The sequence below is a fragment of the Ostrinia nubilalis genome, chromosome 9 (assembly GCF_963855985.1).
Source record: "Ostrinia nubilalis chromosome 9, ilOstNubi1.1, whole genome shotgun sequence".
Classification (NCBI taxonomy): Eukaryota; Metazoa; Arthropoda; class Insecta; order Lepidoptera; family Crambidae; genus Ostrinia; species Ostrinia nubilalis.
In genome coordinates, this window is record NC_087096.1 from 14,059,006 (window position 1) to 14,075,114 (window position 16,109).

The window sequence follows — 16,109 nt, forward strand, 5'->3', positions numbered from 1 at the left end:
AGCTGAGGAGTTACCAGCAGGTCAGTTTTTCTTGGATTCTTGGATGGCTCAAACATGGAGTGCAGGTGCGGTTTTGTTCCCCAGTCGATGAAGCACATGATGTCGTGCCCTGAGTTCCCGAGCAACTGCACGCAGGAGGATTTAATGAATGCTGCTGACAACGCCACTCTTGTAGCGGAGTTTTGACACTGTATAGGTTTGAAATTTTTTAAAAGATTATTAGTAATTTGATATTTCACAACTTACTAATAGTCCCGTTAGCCCCTCGTACTAAGCTAAATATGCTATTGTCACGAGTGAGTTTACCACAATAGTCGAGCAGCGGCGGGGACCGAACCTGTGTACCCCGATTTGTTGTCGACACGATAAGAAGAAGAAGCAGAAGGCCTACGATGCGCGCCGTGATAGGCCGTTATCACCCCATTTTATCGATTTTGCCCATACAAATTGACGTCGATAAAAGTTATCACGGCGCGCATCTTAGGCCTACAGGTGAGTTTTTGATGACCGATCTCGCCTCGTTGAGAAATCGCTACTGCAAAGTCGTCTTCGTGACGTCAACGCGCTGCTTCGCGTCGCTAATCCAGCTGATGCCGCTGGACGGCGCCGTGGCCGAGCCGCCCGGCCTGGCGCCCGACGTGCGCGCGCGCCGGCTCAGAGACAAGCACTTCCTGGAGAAGCTGTTCAACCCCAAGTCCATACACGACTACAAGATACCCGTGCCCGTGTCGGCTGAGCTGAGGAGTTATCAGCAGGTGAGGTTTTGATGAAATGATCTCGCCCCGTCGAGAAATCGCTACTGCGAAGTCCGCGTGGTGTCGACGCGCTGCGCCCCGATTGCGCTAAATATTTTCAACTGCAACGCGACTAGACGACAAACGATAATCAGCTGTATGCACAAATCCGTATCGCGGTGTCGTTTTGACAGCTAGCTGTAACGTAATTGGAACGCAACTGCGTCTTTGTGTAAAAGCTGACAGAAGCTACTTTACCTCAAACGCAAGTCAAACGAATCACGAACATTGGCTGCGTTTAGTGAAAAAACAAGGTGTTCGGACTTTTAATGGAAAGTGCATAAATCGTTGTTTCGTCTTTGTTTGCGCGTGAACTTTACCGCGATACCGAATAATCAGCTGGCATGAGAACGAAGAGTGACTGGAGTGTGGACTAGAGATGAAACGCGAACGAATGAGGGCTATCGTTTAAGCGCTCACCAGTTTGCGCCACTGTAGAGTAAGGTCCTGTCACTTGGTAGTAGCGAAGACAGTGGCACTAACTGGTGAGTGCTAAAGTGGTAGGAGGACTATCGCATTTGCACTCATCAAGATGGCGCCACTGTAGAGTAAGGTCCTGTCAATCGCCAGGAGTGCCAACTGTTAAGTATAAAAACGATAGCTCTCATTGGATACATTACAAATTAGCGCAATCGGGGTACTGCTTCGCGTCGCTAATCCAGCTGATGCCGCTGGACGGCGCCGTGGCCGAGCCGCCCGGCCTGGCGCCCGACGTGCGCGCGCGCCGGCTCAGAGACAAGCACTTCCTGGAGAAGCTGTTCAACCCCAAGTCCATACAGGACTACAAGATACCCGTGCCCGTGTCGGCTGAGCTGAGGAGCTACCAGCAGGTGAGCTTTTGATGAAATGATCTCGCCGCGCTGTGCCCCGATTGCGCTAAATATGTTCAACTGCAACGCGACTAAACGACAAACGATAATCAGCTGTATGCACAAATCCGTATCGCGGTGTCGCTTTGACAGCTAGCTGTAATGTGAATGGAACGCAACTGCGTCTTTGTGTAAAAGCTGACAGAAAGCTACTTATATCAAACGCGAGTCAAACGCTTCACGAACATTTGCTGTGTTTTCGTGAAAAAATAAGGTGTTCGGACTTTTAATGGAAAGTGCATAAATTAAAGATCATTAGTGATTTGATATTTCACAAATTACTAATAGTCCCGTTAGCCCCTCGTACTTAGCTAAATATACTTTTGTCACGAGTGAGTTTACCACAATAGTCGAGGGGCGGTGGGGATCGAACCGCGTACCCCGGATTGTTATCGACACTATAAGAAGAAGAAGGAGGTGAGTTTTTGATTACCGATCTTGCCTTGTCGAGAAATCGCTACTGTGACGTCGTCTTCGTGACGTCAACCCGCTGCTTCGCGTGCTCATCCAGCTGAGGGCCGAGTGTGAGTTTACATCAAGATGAGCGCGTAAAAAAATGTCATTGTATGATGGATTGTTCAGCGCCTCTAGCGGAAACGTTCAAGAACTAGAATTTTCATAGACTTTTTTAACGCACCATTAGTGAGGAACTGAGGACGTTTGATGTAAACTCACACTCATCCAGCTGATGCCGCTGGACGGCGCCGTGGCCGAGCCGCCCGGCCTGGCGCCCGACGTGCGCGCGCGCCGGCTCAGAGACAAGCACTTCCTGGAGAAGCTGTTCAACCCCAAGTCCATACAGGACTACAAGATACCCGTGCCCGTGTCGGCGGAGCTGAGGAGCTACCAGCAGGTCAGTTTTTGATGAAATGATCTCGCCTCGTCGAGAATTTTTGGATGGCTCGAAGTGCAGTATATGGAGTGCAGGTGCGGTTTCTTGGATGGCTCAAACATGGAGTGCAGGTGCGGTTTTGTTCCCCAGTCGATTAAGCACATGACGTCGTGCCCTGAGTGCCCGAGCAACTGCACGTAGGAGGATTTAAAGAATGCTGCTGACAAAAGATTATTAGATTAAGATACCCGTGCCCGTATCGGCTGAGTTGAGGAGCTATCAGCAGGTCAATTTTTGATGAATGATCTCGCCTCATAGCACGCAGAACTGACGGCCAATTCAGCAAGGTTCTGGAGTGGAGGCAACGTACCGGAAAACGTTGCGTGGGATGTCCACCCACAAGGTGGACCGACGACCTGGTAAAGGTAGCAGGAACGCGCTGGATGCAGGCCGCTCTAAAAGGCGATTTAGGGATACATTACATGCAAACAGTGTAGTTCTTAATCCTAGAACTGTCACGTCTCCTCTTCTGGCATTTTTTTCAAATTTATGCTTCAACAAAGTTTCTTTTTATTTTTTCTCAGGCTGGCGTGAATTGGCTACGCTTCCTCTACGAGTACAAGCTGCACGGCGTGCTATGCGACGACATGGGTCTGGGCAAGACGCTGCAGTCCATCGTTGTAGTGGCCGGCTCGCACTGGGAGCGCGCGCGCGCACAGCAACCGTCGCTACCTTCGCTCGTCGTGTGCCCGCCCACGCTCACAGGTGAATAGCCCGTATCACCCAGAAATAGACTGCATCGCCCTGAAATATCCCGCATCACCCTGGAATATCTCGCATCACCCTGGAATATCCCGCATCACCCTGAAATAGCCCGTATCATCCTAAAATAGTCCGCCTCACACCAAAATAGCCAACATCATCTCGGAATAGCCCATTTATCACCCTGAAATAGACATATTCACCTCAAAATAGGACGCATCACCCCGAAATCGACCTTATCATTAGGTAACCAGACTACATCACCCTGAAATAGATCGCATCACCCTGAAATAGCCTGGATCACTCTGAAATAGCCCGCATCACCCTTACATAATGAAAGTCAAAAGTTTTGTGTTTTGTTAAGTCAAAAGCGCCCCAGTTTGCTCCTCCCCCATTTTTCTAGCTTCAGACCCAATTTACTGTGTATTTACCTATAACCTTATCGTTCCAGGCCACTGGGTGTTCGAAGTGAACAAATTCATCCCTTGCAAGTTCCTACGTCCGCTACAATACGTAGGCCCACCGGTGGAACGGGAGCGATTAAGAGCTCACGTACGCCACTACAATCTCATCGTGGCTTCATACGACATCGTGCGGAAAGATATCCACTTCTTCAGCACTATCAAGTGGAATTACTGCGTGTTGGATGAGGGACACGTCATCAAGAATGGAAAGACCAAAGCGTTTAAGGCGATCAAGCAGCTGGTCGCTAATCATAGACTGATACTGTCGGGCACGCCGATACAGGTGCGTTATATGAATTTGCTTATTTTCTGGTTAAAAACGATTTTTTCTGTTAGATGATACATAGTGCAATGCGTTATTTATTTATTAATATAACGGCAGTACCAATTACACTATTCAAACAAGTAACAATCAAAATTCAGAATAACATTGTCACACAGTCATTGTCCATCCGCACGCAGGAAATAGTGATTTGAAAACCTATTCTTCTTAATTACTGCTTATTTTACTGACATTACAATGCTCACTTTTCTGAAGGCAAATAGTTAAATACGTAATATTTTTACCTAGTTCGATGCCTTTTAGTATCAACTTTGCTCCCTGTCTAATGACCTCCAGAACATGAATGAATGAAAAAATCGGGAGATGGTTCTCTGTGGTGCCACTTGGGAGAGGGGCTTACGTCCAACAGTGGACTTTTGGTCGATTGGATGATGATATAAGTATAACCATATTAACAAAACCGTACCGTTCAATTTCCAGAACAACGTACTAGAGCTGTGGTCTCTATTCGACTTCCTGATGCCGGGCCTGTTGGGCACCGAGCGTCAGTTCACGGCGCGCTACTCGCGGCCCATCCTCGCCGCGCGTGACGCCAAGGCCACGCCGCACCAGCTGCAGGCCGGCGCGCTGGCCTGTGAGGCCCTGCATCGACAGGTGAGGCATTATACAATGTCTTGAGAGATCCGTTGTCTTGGGTGAGCGACAAGCTGGCCTGTGAGGCCCTGCATCGACAGGTGAGGCATTATACAATGTCTTGAGAGATCCGTTGTCTTGGGTGAGCGACAAGCTGGCCTGTGAGGCCCTGCATCGACAGGTGAGGCATTATACAATGTCTTGAGAGATCCGTTGTCTTGGGTGAGCGACAAGCTGGCCTGTGAGGCCTTGCATCGACAGGTGAGGCATTATACAATGTCTTGAGAGATCCGTTGTCCTAGATGAGCGATAAGCTGGCCTGTGAGGCCCTGCATCGACAGGTGAGGCATTATACAATGTCTTGAGAGATACGTTGTCCTAGATGAGAGATAAGCTGGCCTGTGAGGCCCTGCATCGACAGGTGAGGCTTAACGAGGTGTCCTAGATGAGCAATAAACTAATATCAAGTTGTTACTGTAGGAAAATAAAAAATCATAGAATTCATTTTATTTTTGCAAGTTAACTTTTACACGCATACGGCCTACGTCAGGGGTTCCCAAAGTGGGGGGCGCAAAGACCTTTAAAGCGCGGCCCATCTTTAAGTATAAAAAACCTGCGACCCCTGAGAGAATGCATTCCAGACAGCTCGATACGACCAATAATTCACTGGAGGAGGGGGGTGCGGTACGATTTTTTTTTATGGTTGAAAGGGTGCGATTCTCAAATAAGTTTGGGAACCCCTGGCCTACGTAGTTGCGTGTCATCACATGTGTCATACGTCACGTGAAGTATTGATCGCATTACGTCGCGTCACTTTATGTCGCGTTCCGTCACCAAGGACATCGCGTCAACAACGAGCGCGACGTGACATGGGTAGTGCGACTTGCTTGTGGCCTATGTGCCAGTATGCGTCATACAAATCAGTCTTACAAAACACCTCGCAGCGTCATTAAAGCAATAGCGTTTTGACAGCTCATAAAAAGAAATTCATGGAAATTCAAGTTTTATATTATATTCCCAGGTGTTACCCTTCCTCCTCCGTCGCGTCAAAGAAGACGTGCTAAAGGAGCTGCCTCCGAAGATCACGCAGGACTACTACTGCGAGCTCAGCGCGCTACAGCGGCGCTTGTACGAGCACTTCTCGCGAGAGCACATGCCGCATGACATCACCAGCCACACCCATGTCTTCCAGGTAACTAATATTTTATTCCCAGGTTTTACCCTTCCTCCTCCGTCGCGTCAAAGAAGACGTGCTGAAGGAACTCCCTCCGAAGATCACGCAGGACTACTACTGCGAGCTCAGCGCTTTACAGCGGCGCTTGTACGAGCACTTCTCGCGAGAGCACATGCCGCATGACATCACCAGCCACACCCATGTCTTCCAGGTAACTAATATTTTATTCCCAGGTTTTACCCTTCCTCCTCCGTCGCGTCAAAGAAGACGTGCTGAAGGAACTCCCTCCGAAGATCACGCAGGACTACTACTGCGAGCTCAGCGCTTTACAGCGGCGCTTGTACGAGCACTTCTCGCGAGAGCACATGCCGCATGACATCACCAGCCACACCCATGTCTTCCAGGTAACTAATATTTTATTCCCAGGTTTTACCCTTCCTCCTCCGTCGCGTCAAAGAAGACGTGCTGAAGGAACTCCCTCCGAAGATCACGCAGGACTACTACTGCGAGCTCAGCGCTTTACAGCGGCGCTTGTACGAGCACTTCTCGCGAGAGCACATGCCGCATGACATCACCAGCCACACCCATGTCTTCCAGGTAACGAATATGATAATAATCATTCATCATCATCATTTCAGCCACAGGACGTCCACTGCTGAACATAGGCCTCCCCCAATGACTTCCACATCGCACGGTTGGTAGCGGCCTGCATCCAGCGCCTTCCCGCTACCTTTATTTGTCGTTTGTGGTGGTAGCTATTCCTCCTCCGGGGATTCTTAGCACCCCCCGCCCCGTCGTCACCCCAACCGCTACCGTAGTCAGGAACAACGGGGCTGCCGGAGACTGGGGGCCTGGTTTTAGCTCTGCCGTTCATCAGGGGGGAGAGTTGCCAATACTCGCCACGCTTGGCAGGCGGGTTGGCGAGCGCAGTTTTTTTATAAGGTTTCGCACGTAGACGCTGCTGCCCATCTCGTGCTACAGGATTTAGTCGCCTCTTACGACACGCCTCCTGTTGGCGGTGGGGAATGGTATTCTTTACGGCCGTCCCCACACGGATAGCTCCCTTACACTTGATAGTAAGTAGTAGTATGTTGATATAGTTAAGTACAAGTATGATAAGTGGTTCGGGAGCGGAATGTTAAATGAAAGTGTCCGTCACCGATGAGCCTGTTTATTGCACTGAAAAATATTATAACAATGAGGGCTATCGTTTTAGCGCTCACCAGTTAGCGCCACTGTAGAGTAAGGTCCTGTCACTTGCTAGTAGCGAAGACAGTGGCACCAACTGGTGAGCACTAGAGTGGTAGGAGGACTATCGCATTTGCACTCATCAAGATGGCGCCACTGTGGAGTAAGGTCCTGTCAATCGCCAGGGGTGCCAACTGCTACGTATAAAAACGATAGCCCTCATTGAGTTAAGCGATGTCGGTAAATTGTCGGCGAAACATAAAATGTCGAGTGTGCTCGTACACTTTCCTTAGTTCTCAACTCGATTGATGAAGAGGTTTGGAAAATCCAAATTTTTATGTTACTGAATGAAAGCAAAAGTCTTCTGGCTATTTTGTTACTCATCCTTCATTATGCCACCATGATACAAGCTCCTAGTTTGGAATCCTTGCGTTAGTTCAAACATGATGTAGATAAAAGGGTACAGCGTGCTGCCCACGATATATTTACATAGTTCCGTTCACGCAGTAGTGATATATTTTTTATTTGCAGGCTCTCCACTACCTCCAAAACGTGTGCAACCATCCAAAGCTGGTTTTAACCGGCGACCACCCCGAGGCGGCGCGAGTAGCACAGCAGCTGGCCGCGCAGAACTCCTCGCTGCACGACATCCACCACGCCGCCAAGCTGCCCGCGCTCAAGTATGTACAAAAAAAAAGTATTTTATTTGCCAACAAAAAGTTTACAGTCTGTTTATCTAAAGCCTGGTCCGTGAGCACGTAGAATCCCGTTCAATGACCCCAAGCTGCCCATCCTTGTCGCTCGCACGTAATTATGTTGCTGTCGCGCTCGCACACTCACTGCGGGCGCGCGTCGCACAGTCGCGACAGCAATATAATTACGCGCGAGCGATAAGGATGGGTAGCTTGGGGTCATTGGACGGGATTCTACGTGCTCACGGACCAGGCTTTAGCTAGCGGCTGTTGCACTAAGTTGTGCTTGTTTCGCGGCATCCATAAGTAACGCAGTTTAACAATATTGATAAAATATAGTGAGGACACGGTACATGGCAAGTAACAGTTATTAAACTCATAAGATAACTAGAATATTTTACTTACAAGCTACGCACGAAATATCACACGCCACACCTGACGTCACAAAACACACGGCAGATACTAAATAGAACTTACTCAGGCAATTAGCGTTCCGCTGCGGGACGACAAATTATCCGCGCGGCTAAACGCGGGCGCATTTGTCACATACACTACAACAAAACTTCAACGACAACAAATCGCTGAGTTGCGATCCTATCGAGTAATCGTTCTATCGAAATAACCTTTGTGAATACGGATTTAGAACAGTTTTTCAATAGGACGACTCCTAAACGTCAACGAGAGTTTGACTGTGTCAAAATACGTGAATTAGGCCATAGGATGCGCTCTAATGCAAACACGTTGTCAATGTTTTTTACCAGACGTATTTTCAATATAAACTGAGATACTTACATAATAAGGGTTTCCGCGATTGAAAAATCCGCCAAATGGCAATACATAGACGCGAGGTCCAAATGCTGCATGATTGGTTATTTTTGACATGACATTGACAGATATGTCAAAATCCACCAATCACGCAGCATTTGAACCTCGCGTCTACGTATTGCCATCTGGCGGATTTTACAATCGCGAAAACCCTCATTCAGGTTTAAATCTGCGGCCCCACGCAATGAGACCTAACCTTAACATCACTACGGAAAACGGTTCTCATTCTCTTTATTCAATTACATTTTATTACTATCTTTTAATGTTGAAATTTCTAGATTTTTTTAAATCACTTTGGTCATTGATACTGAATAAACATTTCTTCTTCTTCTAAATCTAAGAAAACCCCATTACATTATTCCAGACAACTGCTCCTAGACTGCGGCATCGGCACGTCCGCGCCCGACGACTCCGAAGCGGTGGTGTCCCAGCACCGCGCGCTCATCTTCTGCCAGCTCAAGAAGATGCTGGACATCGTGGAGCAGGACCTGCTGAAGCGGCACCTGCCCGGCGTCACGTACCTGCGGCTCGACGGGAGCGTGCCGCCGCACCAGCGCCACGCCATCGTCACGCGGTTCAACAGCGACGTGTCTATTGACCTACTGCTGCTTACTACTGCCGTGAGTGCACTATATGTCGTATGCGTGACGTTACGCGCGTTTCGTCACGCATTTTTTGTCACGCCCTTCAACAACAACGTTACCATCGACCTTCTCGCGTATTACGTCATGCGCATTTCGTCACGCGATTCAACAGCGACGTATCTATCGACCTGCTGCTACTTACTACTGCTGTGAGTGATTTTTACGTCATGTGCCTGACGTCACATGCTTTCCGACATGCGCATTCTGTTACGCGTTTCAAGAGCGACGTCTCCATCGATCTGCTGCTCAAAACTGCTGTGAGTGCCCTTTGCGTCACACGGTATTCGTCGCGAGCTATCTGTAACGCGTATTAAGTCATGCGCTCTCCGTCATGCACTGGATGCTGGACATTGGGAGCAGGACCTGCTGAAGCGGCACCTGCCCGGCGTCACGTACCTGCGGCTCGACGGGAGCGTGCCGCCGCACCAGCGACACGCCATCGTCACGCGGTTCAATAGCGACGTGTCTATTGACCTGCTGTTGCTTACTACTGCTGTAAGTGATCTTTACGTCACGCGCGTGACATGCTTTCCGACATGGGCATTCCGTCACGCACTTTCCATCACGCGATTCAACTTTACGTCACGCGTTTTCCGACATATGCATTCTATCACGCGTTTCAACAGTCACCATCGACCTGCTGCTGCTTACTACTACTGTGAGTGCCCTTTATGTCATGTGCGTCACGTTGCGCGCGTTTTGTCACGCATTTTTTGTCACGCCCTTCAACAACAACGTTACCATCGACCTTCTCGCGTATTACGTCATGCGCATTTCGTCACGCGGTTCAACAGCGACGTGTCTATCGACCTACTGCTGCTCACTACTGCTGTAAGTAATTTTACGTTACGCGTGTGACGTCACATGCTTTCCGACATGCGCATTCTGTAACGCGTTTCAAGAGCGACGTCTCCATCGATCTGCTGCTCAAAACTGCTGTGAGTGCCCTTTGCGTCACACGGTATTCGTCGCGAGCTATCTGTAACGCGTATTAAGTCATGCGCTCTCCGTCATGCACTGGATGCTGGACATCGTGGAGCAGGACCTGCTGAAGCGGCACCTGCCCGGCGTCACGTACCTGCGGCTCGACGGGAGCGTGCCGCCGCACCAGCGCCACGCCATCGTCACGCGGTTCAACAGCGACGTGTCTATCGATCTGCTGCTGCTTACTACTGCTGTAAGTGATTTTTACGTCACGCGCGTGACATGCTTTCCGACATGGGCATTCTGTAACGCGTTTCAAGAGCGACGTCTCCATCGATCTGCTGCTCAAAACTGCTGTGAGTGCCCTTTGCGTCACACGGTATTCGTCGCGAGCTATCTGTCACGCGTATTAAGTCATGCGCTCTCCGTCATGCACTGGATGCTGGACATTGGGAGCAGGACCTGCTGAAGCGGCACCTGCCCGGCGTCACGTACCTGCGGCTCGACGGGAGCGTGCCGCCGCACCAGCGACACGCCATCGTCACGCGGTTCAACAGCGACGTGTCTATTGACCTGCTGCTGCTTACTACCGCTGTAAGTGATTTTTACGTCACGCGCGTGACATGCTTTCCGACATGCGCATTCTGTAACGCGTTTCAAGAGCGACGTCTCCATCGATCTGCTGCTCAAAACTGCTGTGAGTGCCCTTTGCGTCACACGGTATTCGTCGCGAGCTATCTGTAACGCGTATTAAGTCATGCGCTCTCCGTCATGCACTGGATGCTGGACATCGTGGAGCAGGACCTGCTGAAGCGGCACCTGCCCGGCGTCACGTACCTGCGGCTCGACGGGAGCGTGCCGCCGCACCAGCGACACGCCATCGTCACGCGGTTCAACAGCGACGTGTCTATTGATCTGCTGCTGCTTACTACCGCTGTAAGTGTTCTTTTCTTTACGCGCTTGACGTCACGTGCTTTCCATCACGTGCATTCAACAGCGACGTCTCCATCGACCTGCTGCCACTACTGTGAATGTTAAACAAACAGACAGACAGTCAGTTTCTCCTTTCGTTAAATACTTTATGTCATGTGCGTGACGCTACGAGCGTCCCGTCTCGCGTATTACATCATGCGCATTTCGTCACGCGGTTCAACAGCGACGTGTCTATCGACCTGCTGCTGCTTACCACTGCTGTAAGTGATTTTTACGTCACGCGCGTGACATGCTTTCCGACATGGGCATTCCGTCACGCACTTTCCATCACGCGATTCAACTTTACGTCACGCGTTTTCCGACATATGCATTCTATCACGCGTTTCAACAGTCACCATCGACCTGCTGCTGCTTACTACTACTGTGAGTGCCCTTTATGTCATGTGCGTCACGTTACGCGCGTTTCGTCACGCATTTTTTGTCACGCCCTTCAACAACAACGTTACCATCGACCTTCTCGCGTATTACGTCATGCGCATTTCGTCACGCGGTTCAACAGCGACGTGTCTATCGACCTGCTGCTACTTACTACTGCTGTGAGTGATTTTTACGTCATGTGCCTGACGTCACATGCTTTCCAACATGCGCATTCTGTAACGCGTTTCAAGAGCGACGTCTCCATCGATCTGCTGCTCAAAACTGCTGTGAGTGCCCTTTGCGTCACACGGTATTCGTCGCGAGCTATCTGTAACGCGTATTAAGTCATGCGCTCTCCGTCATGCACTGGATGCTGGACATCGTGGAGCAGGACCTGCTGAAGCGGCACCTGCCCGGCGTCACGTACCTGCGGCTCGACGGGAGCGTGCCGCCGCACCAGCGCCACGCCATCGTCACGCGGTTTAATAGTGACGTGTCTATTGATCTGCTGCTGCTTACTACTGCTGTAAGTGATTTTTACGTCACGCGCGTGACATGCTTTCCGACATGGGCATTCCGTCACGCACTTTCCATCACGCGATTCAACTTTACGTCACGCGTTTTCCGACATATGCATTCTATCACGCGTTTCAACAGTCACCATCGACCTGCTGCTGCTTACTACTACTGTGAGTGCCCTTTATGTCATGTGCGTCACGTTACGTGCGTTCCGTCTCGTGTATTACATCACGCGATTCAACAGCGACGTGTCTATCGACCTGTTGCTGCTCACCATTGCAGAGCGCCGTGAGTGCCCTTTATGTCTAGCGATTTACGTCACGCACTTTAACAGCGACGTGTCTATCGACCTGCTGCTGCTTACTACTGCTGTGAGTGCCCTTTATGTCATATGCGTGACGTTACGTGCTTTCCGACATGCGCATTCTGTAAGGCCCGAAACTGTGTTAAGCGGGGACCCGCGCGGTTTCATACAAAAGTGGCCCGTCGCGGAGGCACGCGCGGTGCCGGCTTACGGGTTGTCGTTTTTTTTTGTGCTAGTCGTCGTTTCGCTAAGTAATAATATATTAAGTGCGAGACGTTACGCGCGTGCCGCCGCACCAGCGCCACGCCATCGTCACGCGGTTCAACAGCGACGTGTCTATTGATCTGCTGCTGCTTACCACTGCTGTGAGTGCCCTTTATGGCTAAAAACTCATGGCGCAACTTCTGTAGAATGCAGATACTTATGTAAAAACTAATGCACAACTCACGACGCGGTTTTCGCCCGCAGCGGGCGCGTCCCGCTCGGCAGTCTTCGCCCGCGCGAAAACCGCCCGATCCGCGGGCGACCATTTTGTACCAGTGACTTAGCACGCTTTTAAATCGCGCCATGGAGTTCTTAGAATATTCGCGCAAATAACCGCTCCCGTGAGTTTTGAAAAAAAAACCGCAATTCAACAACCGCCGCGGGTGCGGGTGAAAATCGCGCCGTGAGTTCTTAGCCTATGTCATGTGCGTAACGTTACGCTCGTTTCATCACGCGCCTTCCGTCGCGATCTTTACGTTAGGCGATTTACGTCACACGCTTCAACAGCGACATATTCATTGACCCGTTGCTTTTTACCACTGCTGCCTTTTCCAGCGTCGCATACCTTCAAATTAGTTTTTATTATGATACAAATGGGTCACGAGAGTTCAGGCGGTGCGCGTGATTTTGAAATTTCTAACAGGGCGGCATGCGCGTATGCATCTTCGAGTTATACTCGCTCAAAGCGTACTTCAATTTAATCATAATTTAATTTATTTCGTAACACTTTTTACATTATAGTACTTCTTAAAAAATATTCCTTTAAAAACGTACCTAAATATGAGCAGAGTTTTACTCTGCTGGCTGAATAGTTCCATTAGCACTTCAAAATCACCCTGTATAAGCTTCGCTTAAGATGATGGTTTAGTTTAGATGTTGCAGCTTATAAAGATTTTCTCCAGTTTAATGACAACTGTCTCATTTCCCCAGGTGGGCGGTCTAGGTCTTAACCTGACGGGTGCGGACACGGTGGTGTTCGTGGAACACGACTGGAACCCGATGAAGGACGCGCAGGCCATGGACCGCGCGCACCGCATCGGGCAGCGTAAGGTCGTCAATGTGTATCGCCTCATTACCCGCGGCACGCTCGAGGAGAAGATTATGGGGTGGGTGGTCACTTTGTTGTTGTTCTATTTTTATTTATGACAGCCAATACAACACACACTTGATACATGAACCACTGTGTAAAAGCTGCGCACTTGATATTGGCGGAACAGAGTGCCCTCGACTTCTTGGCGGGAATCTGAAGCGTCATGTTAGCGGTTTTGTTTTATTTCCTCAAATTAGTGTGTGGGCGACTATTAATGTGTAATAATGGTGGATTATTAACCATTGAGTGTTCGTGAACGTGCATGAGTGTGGGCAAGTGAAGCAAAACAGTGCATCGTGATTCTTCTGGTTCTCTCAAGTTGTCCATAGGAGGTCTCAGTGAAGCACCACAACTTTACTGAGACTCAAAGGGTGGGAAGGGGTATCATCTATCATCCTTCATTATATCATTACTTGATCTCATTTTCTAACTCGAATCACTTATATACTTGAAAATGGCACAAATCAAGTCGACCTCGACGTGTATTGCCAACATCATCAAAAAAGAAGAAGAAGAGTGCCCTCAGTGAGAAAAAAACGCAAATTCATCGCCATCAACCAAAAGAAGAAGAAGAAGTTAATTGATAAGTGGTGCCTCTTTTGTAGGCAGTCACGGCACGGGCTAAATAGTCTAGCTGTAACATTGCCAATATGGCTGATCTCGCCGGGAATCATTACTGTATAAAAACTAGCATTGTCAATCTGGCTATTCGCTGGGTGCGAAGTACTAGGTGGGGGTAACATAATCTATCGCAGCGCTCATGGTGGTCAAAAGTAGAAATAATGTAAGCTCTGTCATCAGGTGTATCTGTCAATGGCAAAGCGATTCTACATAATACATTTTAATATCATTAATTAATCGCATGAAAAGGGTCCTACTGGGAACTTAAATAAAAGAGTGGACTGTATTTCGATAGGGCTGGTTTAATAGCCGTTTATAATTTGGAAATAACTAGACTATACAACGTGGTAGTACAAAAATGAGTCACAGTAGTTGTTGTGCACAGATGTTTGCCTTATGATGAGAGCGTGAATTATTGAACTCTGCCCTTGTTTTGTTCTTAATTCTTCTACATCTCGGACTTGTCCAGCCAATATCAACAACTTTCCTTTAAATACGGTTTGTGGTTGGAATTTGATATTGTAACACTCACAAACCCGGTCTTCAAAACAATACTCATTTCGATCTGAAATCGATATTTAATTTATTACTAGCGATACAGGAACATTAAAATATATTTACTGTTATATAATGAAACCGTTAAAGTTGCTTTTTCTTTTTGTTTTACTGTAAAACTACTACTATAAATGAAGTAAACAAACCCTGACACAATCAAAATTAAACACACTTTTCGGACTTACCTCATTTGATTTGAATTACCAAAATGATTTCAAAACCTTATTTCCACCCAAATCGTGGTATCACAACAATTTATTAGTCGAAAATATATGTTATTTTTTCATTTCGATATTTTTTCACAAATAAACGACCTAAATGTCAATGTGACAGAGCCCACAAAGTTGTGGACGCTAGTTGGCGCTGTAATCGTGCACAGAGCCAATAAGGTCACTAAAATGTGGTTGCTCCAATTTGTGCTTATATGCACAATATGAGTGTTCACTCAGTCAGAGTATGATCTATATCAATGATTGAATGCGAACACGACGCTATTTCTTACCAGTGGTATCCGCAGAAAACTAATCCACATTCCCCCATATTTCAGGTTACAAAAATTCAAGCTGCAAACAGCGAACACAGTAATCAGCAGCGAGAACGCCGCCATGGAAACCATGGGCACGGACCAGCTGCTCGACCTGTTCCAGCTGTCGGCCCAGGGGCCCGCGCCCGCCGGGCCCAGCGCCGGGCCCTCGCTGGCCCTGCCCGGGCCTTCCGGGCCCCGCGTCATCGAGGCGCTGCCCGACCTGTGGGACGACAAGCAGTACGAGGAGGAATATGACATGTCCAACTTCATCAAGGGACTGAATAAGATTACCGGCAGTTAAAGGACGAAATTAAGAGCCCTTATGCCCGTTTTCACCATCCCTAATTTTTAAGTGACCCCTATGGTAACACTTAACAGGAATTTGGTATTCATATGGGTCACTTAAAACTTAGGGATTGATGGTGAAAACGGGCATTAACCTCTTACCTACGGGAGGCACCTATTGTTGCCAAGTCAAAAGTCACTTCTCAATACGGGTGGCATATATTGCTGTTTTGGCAAAGCCAATACTAAATCACGGTTTACGACAAAAAAACAATAAAATTGCAAATTAAGTGTAAAATGCGCTTGTAATTATGAAACTACATTAGTTGCAGAATATAATATTCCAAATTTAAATACTGTAAGTCTCATACTTTTTACAAACAATTTGACAACTTAAAATATCCCGTATTGAGAGGCGCACTTTGGTTTCCAATGCAATAGTCCGTAGGGAAAGGGTTAAAAACATCATTTTTAGCCCAGACTGCAAACTTTTTGTCGGCCGATAGATTAG

General features: G+C 48.4%; 1 protein-coding gene across 1 annotated transcript in view; it reads left to right on the plus strand.

The window, feature by feature from the left end:
- LOC135074858 (TATA-binding protein-associated factor 172) overlaps window positions 1–16,109 on the plus strand; it is a 94,006-nt gene extending 77,897 nt beyond the window's left edge. The window contains exons 33-40 of the mRNA XM_063969239.1: window positions 3,080–3,260; window positions 3,709–4,004; window positions 4,485–4,658; window positions 5,659–5,829; window positions 7,531–7,679; window positions 8,881–9,136; window positions 13,452–13,627; window positions 15,335–16,109. Coding sequence (XP_063825309.1) covers window positions 3,080–3,260; window positions 3,709–4,004; window positions 4,485–4,658; window positions 5,659–5,829; window positions 7,531–7,679; window positions 8,881–9,136; window positions 13,452–13,627; window positions 15,335–15,614 — 1,683 coding nt within the window. The 3' untranslated portion in view covers window positions 15,615–16,109. The remainder of the gene's footprint in view (window positions 1–3,079; window positions 3,261–3,708; window positions 4,005–4,484; window positions 4,659–5,658; window positions 5,830–7,530; window positions 7,680–8,880; window positions 9,137–13,451; window positions 13,628–15,334) is intronic.